The following is an 11,221-nucleotide window of genomic DNA, read 5'->3' as shown; positions in this document are numbered from 1 at the left end:
AAATAAAAAAGAGTTCATTAAACTCATAATTCACACGTGTCGTTCGCACGAGCCCAATATATTTAAAATTTTCGCCAAAAATTCATGTATGTCATGTCATTCTTCACGGTGTTAAGTGCTACACATTATGATAATTAACGCTGCAGCCAATACGTATTATGTGAATTTTGTGCCAAATCATTACACATTACAATAATGTATAAGTTATGTTCAATTAACGTCACGGGAACGTCTCGTTCGAGAGCTATTGTAATCGTCATCAATAAAAATAGCTTAAAATTTCTGGTACATTTGATGATAAAAGGATTGTCATCAATTTATTATTTCGTGTACATTTTAATTATAAAGGTGTTGTTTTAATATTAATTATAGAGGAACGTCAATATAGTTCTGTTTGTTCGTGTTTCTAATATTCATTTGTATTCGAGTAAAGGTAATGATGCTATGTGTTTGTCTGTAATTATCCTGAACCTCTCATTCATCAAACGTGAGGGCTATGTTACTGTTTAGTAGAAGAATTATTGTTAATGACCTAGACAGGCAAAATTTAGGTATACAAATTTAGCATTTAGGATGATATGGGAAAAGAAATAAAAAACTAATATAAAAATATAGAGTTTATTTCATTGCTGGCCTTTGAAACAATGTCATACTAAAACGTAAACATACAATGTGACATTTACATATATTCATAAAACATATCATAAATATACAATATATGTTTCAGGTTCACTTGCGACATTTTCGAACTATTTAAAAATTATCTATTACTTTCATTATTCCTTGGTAAACATAAAATCTTATACTATGTATAATTAATAAATAATCGTTGTTATTAAATATTTTGTAGGTCTGGTAATTATGAAATAAGTGGGTCGGATAAATGAAAAAGTTAAGTCATGACTCCTACGATATCTTTATAGCATTTTTATTTTAAGCGAATTATATACAACCGCTCTTTGATCAATGAAATAAACTGTTGTAAAGCTACTATCGGTGAGTTTAATAAAAATAAACTTACTACTAACAGAATACACTGAAATAAAGTTAAAAACTGTCTACAATAATACCCGTAGTCGATAAAGTAATTATTCTTTGATATGTTTAATATGGTTACAGTTTTGTTTCTTATTGGCAATATTGTTTTTTTCTTTAAACTTGAAGTAATAGTGCAGATAGTTTGATTAAATATGACATTCCACGTTGTAGCCTCTTTTGATGACTGTGGGCTGGTTCATTGGTCATCCAGATCGGATTTGCGATTCAAAATGAAAAGACTGATAGCATTCTTGTCGCCATTCCTTGCGGACATGGTTTGCACCGAAAGTATTTTAAATTTTGATTTTTATTTATTCCATTGTGTATATAGTTGTTGTGTGAAATGTAACGCCTATATTTTCTCAATACAATATAAATAGCACTCAATCTTAAATAATTATCACTAATACATAATACTGCATGCAGCACATCACAATAATTCATCGATATTTTAAGTTTGTTATTACGATCATTATTTATAATCATCTTCTCAACAATTTAAATATGATAATTAATTCCTAGTCAAACCTTACAAATATCCATTCATTTATATCATTATATCAAGTTACAAATCCAATGCCAACGCTTGATTCGGTGGTTCAAATTTCGAAGGAACACCTAATGCCTTTGAATTTTAAAACGATTTAATTTCTTCCAAATGTACATCATTGATAAGTATTTATGTATCTGTTTGTGTTTCCATGTTGCCAAAATTCCTTGTCAAGTCTGTTTCTAGTAATTCACCATCGCTGTGTCCTGAGTCCGTATCGGCTGAGAAATAAACAAATTTTATATTACTGCTACTGTTAATCTATTTTTACTTTTTCTGTATATTTAGGTCATGTTCATGTTAGGTTTAATAATTTTATGTTAGGCGTTATAAGCCACCTTTAGACTTAGATAACTGTCATATTATCTTTTAAAATATATTATATTTCTTGATTTATAATTATTATTTATATTAATGATGTTTAAATAATAAGCTTGCTCGAATTAAAAATTGCCTATCGATAATATTTAAGTTATCTGAAAATGTATTAATGTCATGTATTGTTTGAAATAACTGTTATGGCAAATGTTACATTACGAAATTTACTTGACGTCACATGCTGTAATCTTTATTTTTTTTGGTGTAAATAAATTGAAATTTAAAATAACGATTTATACCATGAGGTCTCGTATCTAATGCCAGTACAGCGAGCGGTGTATCATCAATAACTCCCGACCATCTAGCGGCCAACACTCTTGATCCTCTATGACCTCTAACGACGACTGTTGGTACAACACTTGGTGATATAGATGACCCACTATACATAGACACGCCAACACTTCTTCGTAGAATAGTACTGAGAAGAAAACAAAAATCAAGCACTAATCATAAATTGACAATGATTGTACATAATCTACAATTTTAAGCCCAGTTGCAATATTTAATTGAATAATATTTCTTTCAAGAATTAAAATATAATTAATAGAAATATTTTATTCTTACTTCTGTTCAGGATCTCTTTGTGGTTGTTGTCTCTTCTTGCACATAATAACAATTGTGACGCAAAGTGTGGTAAGTACGGTAAGTAGCACTAATGCTAAAGAAGCTCCTATTAAGAGTGCCATACTGTTATCACTCGATGGTGGCTGTGGTGGCGAAGGCGTCATTGTTTGCAGTGAACCTAATAAAATAAATGTTGTAACATTTTATTGACGTTCTTACCTGAGTGATGTTTTTATTAATAGAATTACATATATATAAGATTAATTTGATGTACTGAAAATTGGTAAAAATATAACAAATTTTCATTACCTGGTGTGTCCAAATCATTAGGTGTTCGTATGGAAATACTGTGCAAAGCAGCTGGCCGCTGAGATCTTCCACGAGGTGTTTCTGAATAAACGAGGAATGTATACCGCCCCGGTGACAGAGCGTCAAGAGCGAACTGAGGTGTCACATCGTTGCTAGCTCTATACACAGCTTCTGATAGACCTCTTCCAGAAATGCCCTAAAATAATTAAAGTACAGGATACGTTTTTAACTTGAATTATTAACTTTTATCAAAGCATCAAAAACCAAAATTATGTTTTAGTCATTTCATATTCAGCTGATCTGTGAGAATTAACAAGCATTTCATACAAAATTTATTATTACTTCAAAAACATATTTTCCTTTTTTTGCGTACATAATATGCCTCGTATGTTTTATTAGAACCAATAAATAGGAATTATTTTATATGCAAGGTTAAAGATGACTTAGTATAAGCGATGTAGTTATATCAAAATAATTTATGGAGCCTGCAATACCACCACCTCACCTGATCGTTCATGGTGGACTCGTCCCCTTGCACAGTATCATGGTGGCGTACCTCCAACGCCTCGAGTATGAACCGTTGCGGTAAACCACCGTCGTGACCTGGCTCGCATTGAAGAAACTCGTCTTCAATCGCGCAGTTACTGGGAGCCTCAGGAAGTGCTGATAAATTTTAAAGATGTTTACCAAACTCATACAATAAATTAACATAAGAAGATTAGCTTTTATTTAAATAGTTAATTTTTAAATTGTTATATACCAGCATGTACCAATTAAAATTGATGATCACGCCATGTAAATGAACAAAATTAAACGAAAACAATATATAATATTTTAAGGAAAGATTTTTCTTTAAGGAAGGATACTTTTAATTTACATTGTGGTAATTAAATAAAAAGAAACCTAAAATTTCGAAAAATGTTTTATTCTTAGGTTTACAGTAAAGCGAGATGGCCCAGTGGTCAGAACGCGTGCATCTTAACCGATGATTTCGGGTTCAAACCCATGCAGGCACTACTGAATTTTAATGTGCTTAATTTGTGTTTATAATTCATCTCGTGCTCGGCGGTGAAGGAAAACATCGTGAAGAAACCTGCATGTGTCTAATTTCAACGAAATTCTGCCACATGTGTATTCGACCACACTGTGATGCAACCTGCATTGGAGCATTGTGGTGTAATATGCTCCAAACCTTCACCTGAAAGGGAGAGCAGGCCTTAGCCCAGCAGAGATAAATTTACAGGCTGCTAATGTAAAATTTAATGTAATGTTATAGTAAATATTATTAATTACTCCATGTTGCTCTACTTTAAAGATAATTATAAAAATGTATTGGCTTTACTTACGTTTAGATACGGGACTGTTTCATCTATCGGATCATCTAAGATCTAAATATTACATAGTAAATAAAAAATAAAAACGATAAGCATATTTCAAGCACACCTGCAGGCATTATTCTAAACAGACAAGGTTCCCTCTGGTTCCCAATATCGTTACTGGCCCAACAAGCAAGCCAGCCTAAATCTTCTTCATCATCTAAGGACGGCAGACCATGAATGACTGTACTGGTAGCACCCATAACAGTAACGTTCGATGCAGGTATCTAACACAAGTTTAAAAATTGTTAATATATTAGTTATAGATAAATTCCCTTTAATTAAAGTAATAACTAATGACCTTATTTTGAGGTCATTTATTTTGTTCAAATATATTTTTTTTCATAATTATCGTAATTGTATTTAATTATAATATACCGCTAAATACATAAAAAATAATCTTACTGGCAAAACATCCTTTGTCCCATTATAAGTCCAATAGAATCTCAGTGGACCAGCATCATTAGCAGAAGGTGCGGATACGGAGCATCTTGCTCTAACTTCACCACCAGGCGCCCCTGCTAACTGCTGCACTACGCTACCAGCGGAACATTCTGGCCGGGCTAGGAGAAATCTTTATTTAGACAATTTATACAATTCCACTTGTAAAACATCGTATTTTTTTGGAAGCTTAAGTAATTTATTTTAAAATAACTAATTATCTAGTTGGAAAAGGTAAAGTTAGTCGTTATAGTCGCCTATCTAAAGCTAAGAGTAGATAAAAAACTTGTCCAAACTATAAAACTTTTTCGATTGAACCAGCGCTATTAAATCGACTTAATTAAATTGATGGAAAGCCTTAGTAAAGTTTATTTAACAAATTGATAGTTAAGTGAGAAATAAATTGTCGGAAAAAATTTAAATGCAAACGGTAATCATGTTCAGCATGACGATAAAATGAGATTTTCCTTTTTTTTCAAAATTAAATGATTACGAAAAATATTATATTAGAAAGAAAATAATTTTCAAATTATGACTACTACTCTTTTCCCATTCAATCAAATTTAACATAATAAGAACAAGAATAAAGGGAACTGATCCTAATACTCTTTCATAGAAGCACATTCATATCCAGCATATAAAAAAAAACGGTAATTATAACAGTAAAAATGAAAATAATTCATACAATGATAGACAGTTTAAGAGCACCAAAATTTAAATACTCACATAAAACATTGAAGGTGAGCGGTTCGCTCAATCCACTTCCTTCGGAATTCCAAGCTCTGCACCTGTATCTCGCAGCGTGATGTCTTCTTAGACCTCGTAAAATTAACTTGTCGCCTTCCACGGATATGCCTCCTATAGGGTCATCACGAATCAGGTGATCCTAATCAATGAGAAGACATTATTTAATAACATCACCTATATTAAACTAAATACGAATATTTTTGCGGCAATTTTATTTTTAAGTATTTCTAGTTGCCGTATTAAATAAAAAATTATAGAAATTACTTAAAGAACGAGCTCGAGAAGAACTCAGATACAAATTTTAGTGCCCTATGGATATTATAAATCTGATACTCTAATCCCAATGTCCTCGTAAGTAGTAGTAACGACGGTAAAACAAATACCCAGACCCAAGACAACATAGAAAAGTAATGAACTTTTTCTACATCGACTCGGCCGGGAATCGAACCCGGGACCTCGGAGTGGCGTACAAATGAAAACCGGTGTACACACTACTCGACCATGGAGGTCGACTATACAATCCACAAAGATATTTTAAATCTACCAATACTTTTAAACTAATGAAAAAAGTTAGTTTCTCTCTCTAAGTTGAATTTTGGATATATTCAAAATTCCATGTCAAAAGCACGGCACGGTACTATCCTGTTACTGAAAAGAATTGAGGTGCAGGATCAGCGACTTATCGCTCTTACCCAGACATTACATTATTAGCAGCCCATAAATGTCCCACTGCTGGGATAAAGGCCTCCTCTCCCTTTGAGGAGAAGGTTTTCGGAGCATATTCCACCACGCTGCTCGAATGCGGGTTGGCGGAATACACATGTGGCTGAATTTCGTTCAAATTAGACACTTGCAGGTTTCCTCACGATGTTTTCCTTCACCGCCGAGCACGAGATGAATTATAAACACAAATTAAGCACATGAAATTTCAGTGGTGCCTGCCTGGGATTGAACGCGAAATCATCGGTTAAGATGCACGCGTTCTAACCACTGGGCCATCTCGGCTTACCCAGACACGGGTAATACGGTGTAATGTTGCTGACTTCCTAACATGGGGCTCTTAATGCGAATTTATTGACCCAACATTAGACTAACAATTTCTGATCAAATTCTGATATTCTAATGACTGGATCAACGAGTCATATTTAAATATAGAACGAAGTCATAATAATATAAATGTAAATTAAAAACAAACATAATTTATCATTAAGACTTGTCGATGCATGTATGTTCAAAAAAAATTTTGTGTTATGTCGGAGCATACTCTTAATAAAATTTTAAATAAAGAATAAAAGAGAATAATTAAAAATTCTGTTGCGCATTCTAAAAACTTACTAATATGAAACTTCATCTAAAACTCTATACAGTAAAAACCGCCAATTACATATTCGTTGCGGTCGTGGAAAGTTTAATCAAAGAATTTTGTTACTACAAATAAACTGTGATTTATTATGTAATACGCTGTGTTTTAAAGTTAATTAAATGCATTTCAACGTGTAATAATATTTATTTTAATAATTAGAAACAAAAGACGACTTTAATTTGTTCATAAAATTATTATCTTTAAATAAAAAAATAGATAGATAAAATAATAACAAATAACTATAAAATATTCATAAGTGAGTATTATGCCAGTTTAGGTTCTACTTAAGTTTTACTTAGAAAATACATCGTAATTTACGTGACCGACTGATTCCATCCGACCTCCATTCTTATCGACGTCTAGAAGTATGGATCGGGACGAGTTGGACTGAGTTCAAAAGAGTTAAGCGTATTCGCAATGGTGGCAGAAAATCAACGTAGGAACAAAGGATTCTGAAACGCTTGGAAATGCCTTCACTTATTATAGAACTATTCGTTACCATCGAGAAGCATTCGCCAAGACTATCGTTAATCGATTTGATCGAGAGGTATTATGTTTATGTTAAATATAAATTTCAGCATTGTTACACAATTAGAACTCACTTCGTGTCTCGCGAAATATAAACGACTTAGAGCGATATAATAATTATTGCAGTTAATATCGCTCGCGACTTTCTAACAGATAACGATCGTATTATAAGGTGAGTTTTGAGTTTGTTCTTACATAATAGCACCGCATTATTGAGCTCGTGAGGAGGATGGGGTTGAAAGTACAAAACTGTTACACTCCCAACATCAACTTTATATATTTTCGAAGCGGTATAATGAGAACAAAGATCCGATGTAACTTTTAAAGCCATTATTTTTCACGAATGTATAAAATATGAAATTGAGTCGTTCATATTGCATTCTATCGTGTTCCACACGGTTGAAATTGCTTGCATAGCTAGTTCACATAAATCGTAATGTGATTTACATCGTTGAAAAACTAATTTCACACGGCTGGGAGTTTTAATGGAACTATTATAAAGTTATTTCTTTACTTGCAAATAACAAATTGAATTTTCACAAAGTATTAATTAAAGGCTCATTAAGCGTGTGGCGTCACGCTACATGAGAATTACGTGGAGTTCGATCGACTTAAGTTTCAATTTGCGTGAAAAGCCCTTTTAAGCCGTGATAGTGGTTATAGTGTGGGGTGGAAAATATGAAAATCATTTGTTTAAAATAGAATGAACACATTTAACTTTCTTGGAGTGTTAAGATTAGCCCGTGAGACGCTAATCCGTTTGAAGTGTTTTAATCTAACAGTGGTATGTTGTGAATTGGTTCGATTATATTTTATTTTCAAATATATATTAAAATCAAAAATCAAAATATACTTTATTCAAGTAGGCTTTTACAAGCACCTTTGAATCGTCATTTAACAAACTATTTAAAGAATAGCTACCACCGGTTTGGAATGTAGATTCTATCACGTAGTTACTCTTTTTCAACATCTAAAAATACAGTCATGTTTAAATTTGTAATGTATGATTATGACGTAATACATTTTTATACTGATCTCAGAAGCGACTGTAAATTTTAATATACAAAGATTGATGAGGAAAAAGAGCCGAGATGGCCAAGTGTTTAGAACGCGTGCATCTTAACCGATGATTTCGGGTTTAAACCCAGGCAAGCACCACTGAATTTTCAAGTGCTCAATTTGTGTTTATCATTGTGTTTATCATTCATCTCGTGCTGGGCGGTGAAGGAAAAAACACGAGGAGACCTGCATGTGTCTAATTTCAAGAAAATTATGCCACATGTGTATTCCACCAACCCATATTGGGGCAGCATGGTGGAATATGCTCCAAACCTTCTCCTCAAAGGGAGTGGAGGCCTTAGTCTAGCAGTGAGAAATTTACATATATTTAATATTAGAAATTATTATATAGCTTATGAATTGTTGGTGCAAATTAAGCAAAGTATTTGTAGATTTATAAATAACCTTAATGTAATTTTAATATTTTATATCCGTATCTTTGCCAATTATTATATAAAAATAAAATATTACTCTATACTTCTATACTAATATAATAAACGCGAAAGTAACTCTCTCTGTCTCTGTCTCTGTCTGTTTCTCTTTCACCAGTAAACTACTGAACCGGTTTTAGCGAAGCAACCTTGAACCTATTTCTATACATATTCAATATATATACTTAATTAGATTGACAAAAAAAAAGACCCGCTGAGTTTCTTTCACCGGTTCCTCTCGGGTCAGGGTGTTTCTTTTTCCGAACCGGTGGTAGTGTTTAATTTGACTATCAATAAGTAAGTATAATGCTTCTATATTGAATAAAGGAATTTGAGTTTGAGTTTGAGTTTGAATCCTAAGGAAGGACATAGGCTACTTTTTATGCCGCCTGACGATCAACTACGTGATAATATAGATGGTTTACATTTTCTTATTGATGACGATCAGAAATCTGACATAGTTTCTAAAATAAATACCTCAGACTCGAAAACAACTCTTCAAATGACCTTATTGATAGTCTATTTATGAATAAATTCTATCAAAGGTAGTTGCGATTTTATCAAATAATTTCTACTGAACTCCTAATTATTAATATGAATTCGAAGAAGAATTCGTCACCAATGATCAACAAGTTTCTTGCCGCAATACATATAGGAGTTACAGCAACCAATGTTTGGACCAAAATAAACTTCATTATACCCGAAGGGGCTGCCTTTAACTAGTTAAATAATTATCCCTATAAATTTTCCTATTAACCGCAGTGTTTTTATTAACGTCTTGATGCAAGTTTTTCAATAAAACTTTTGTTTTATATACTAAAAGTATCATTATCGTCTTTTAATGTACTAAGTTTTAACCAGTTTTTGAGAGCAGATTCTGCTACGAATAAAAGGTTTAGTTCTAAAGGGCTCTATGTATTGAAGTAATGTGTGTTGAAGAATTTTTAAATTTATACATAAGAAGAAAGTTATTTGAAGTTTTTCCATGTAAGTAAAATATTTAATCGATTTTTTTTTTCTACGTTTTATTTTTGTTAGGTATTGTACTTTTATTAAAGAAGTTCTACGTAGCATAAAAAGCTGGTCTAAATATCTTAGGTTCAAATTTCTGGTGGAGCCAATAGAATGTCTTGCATTTTCCTGTCAAGAAACATTTTGTCACATAGTTTGAGAAGTCGTTGATCCTGCATCTGTTGTCTCTCCGGTCATTAGTCTATGACAGACAGAATCCGATGGGAATGACCGCAAGACTGACCGAACCCTGTCTGCATCAGAACCGAAAATTTGTAAATTTTCCTTAAAATTTTACCTACCAAGATCCAGTTTATAAAGATCAAATTTATAGTTCTTAACAACAAGCTTACACGATGCGATTTTAGTTCAGCGATGTTTGTTAAAAATAGTTAGAAAATATTAAAAAGGTAAAATTTATCCAATCGATTTAAAGCGTAAGAAATAGATAGAGAATAAGAAATTTCTTAGTTTACCTCAGTTCCTTTATAGAAAGTGAAGTTGTACGATGGAGGTGAGGCATATGATGAGCATAGCAGAACAGCGTCTTCATCTTCTCGTAGTAAGCGTGGTTCCTTCGGTTCAACCAAAGATATTTGTGCAACTGGAGGATCTAAAATCAATTATAAAAAAAAACAGTTAATCTAATCCATTTACGCGTACAGACGTTATATAGAGTCTGTTACATACAAATTACACAATGTGTGTTACAAGTTAAGAATCCCACATAAAAACGGCACGGGAAATTTATAAAGGCGTGAAAGAAACCTCTTCCTTTTGACATTTCATGTGACTTAATTTGAAGTTAGTATCGGTATGTAGATTTTAGAGAAGAACGGGGAAATTGACAGCAGCTTCTAATTCTTCTTCCAATTTAGTTTATAATTTTAAACATAGCATACTAAAATCAGCTCTCTCTACTTACGAGATCCTTAGGATAATTTAATTCTTATTCTAAACAGTAAGTTTATTTATGTGAATGGACATAGTCCTCATATGAAAATCGGACACAAATTATAAAAAGATTTAAACTACTTAATGATAATTTAAATTGAAGTCATTTTTTTATATCCAGATCTTAATAATACTAAGAAGTCTTGCTATTTGGCGGTAGAATATCTAATGAAATACCTACCCACACGGGCTTGCACAAAATTCTATCACCAATAAAATTGTTATGTTTTTTTTATTATTATTATGTTATATAATGCAACAAAGAATACAGAAGACACGTTACGAACTTCGAAGTGGCAAAGGGACATGACGGTATAAGAGAGCGTCATGCTGTTTGCCGCCACGGTTTACGAATCCAAACTTCTTTTAAAATACGCTAATTATAAAAACAAATTTAGTATCATAATAGTCATGCATACCCGATACGACCTTGCTACCTACGGTAACGAATGAAGAGTCACCAACTGGACTA

General features: G+C 32.5%; 1 protein-coding gene across 1 annotated transcript in view; it reads right to left on the bottom strand.

Moving 5' to 3' along the window:
* Nucleotides 1-738: 738 nt before the first annotated feature.
* LOC125071054 (nephrin-like) overlaps nucleotides 739-11,221 on the bottom strand; it is a 115,333-nt gene continuing 104,850 nt past the window's right edge. The window contains exons 9-17 of the mRNA XM_047681119.1: nucleotides 10,272-10,408; nucleotides 5,383-5,542; nucleotides 4,621-4,778; nucleotides 4,283-4,442; nucleotides 3,345-3,502; nucleotides 2,840-3,035; nucleotides 2,531-2,708; nucleotides 2,206-2,384; nucleotides 739-1,809 (exon numbers count right to left, since the gene is read on the bottom strand). Of these exons, the coding sequence (XP_047537075.1) occupies nucleotides 1,718-1,809; nucleotides 2,206-2,384; nucleotides 2,531-2,708; nucleotides 2,840-3,035; nucleotides 3,345-3,502; nucleotides 4,283-4,442; nucleotides 4,621-4,778; nucleotides 5,383-5,542; nucleotides 10,272-10,408 (1,418 nt within the window). The 3' untranslated portion in view covers nucleotides 739-1,717. The remainder of the gene's footprint in view (nucleotides 1,810-2,205; nucleotides 2,385-2,530; nucleotides 2,709-2,839; nucleotides 3,036-3,344; nucleotides 3,503-4,282; nucleotides 4,443-4,620; nucleotides 4,779-5,382; nucleotides 5,543-10,271; nucleotides 10,409-11,221) is intronic.

Source organism: Vanessa atalanta, chromosome 18 (assembly GCF_905147765.1).
Source record: "Vanessa atalanta chromosome 18, ilVanAtal1.2, whole genome shotgun sequence".
Lineage (NCBI taxonomy): Eukaryota > Metazoa > Arthropoda > Insecta > Lepidoptera > Nymphalidae > Vanessa > Vanessa atalanta.
Note: the sequence above shows the minus strand (reverse complement) of the source record. Positions and strands in the feature narration are given on the sequence as shown.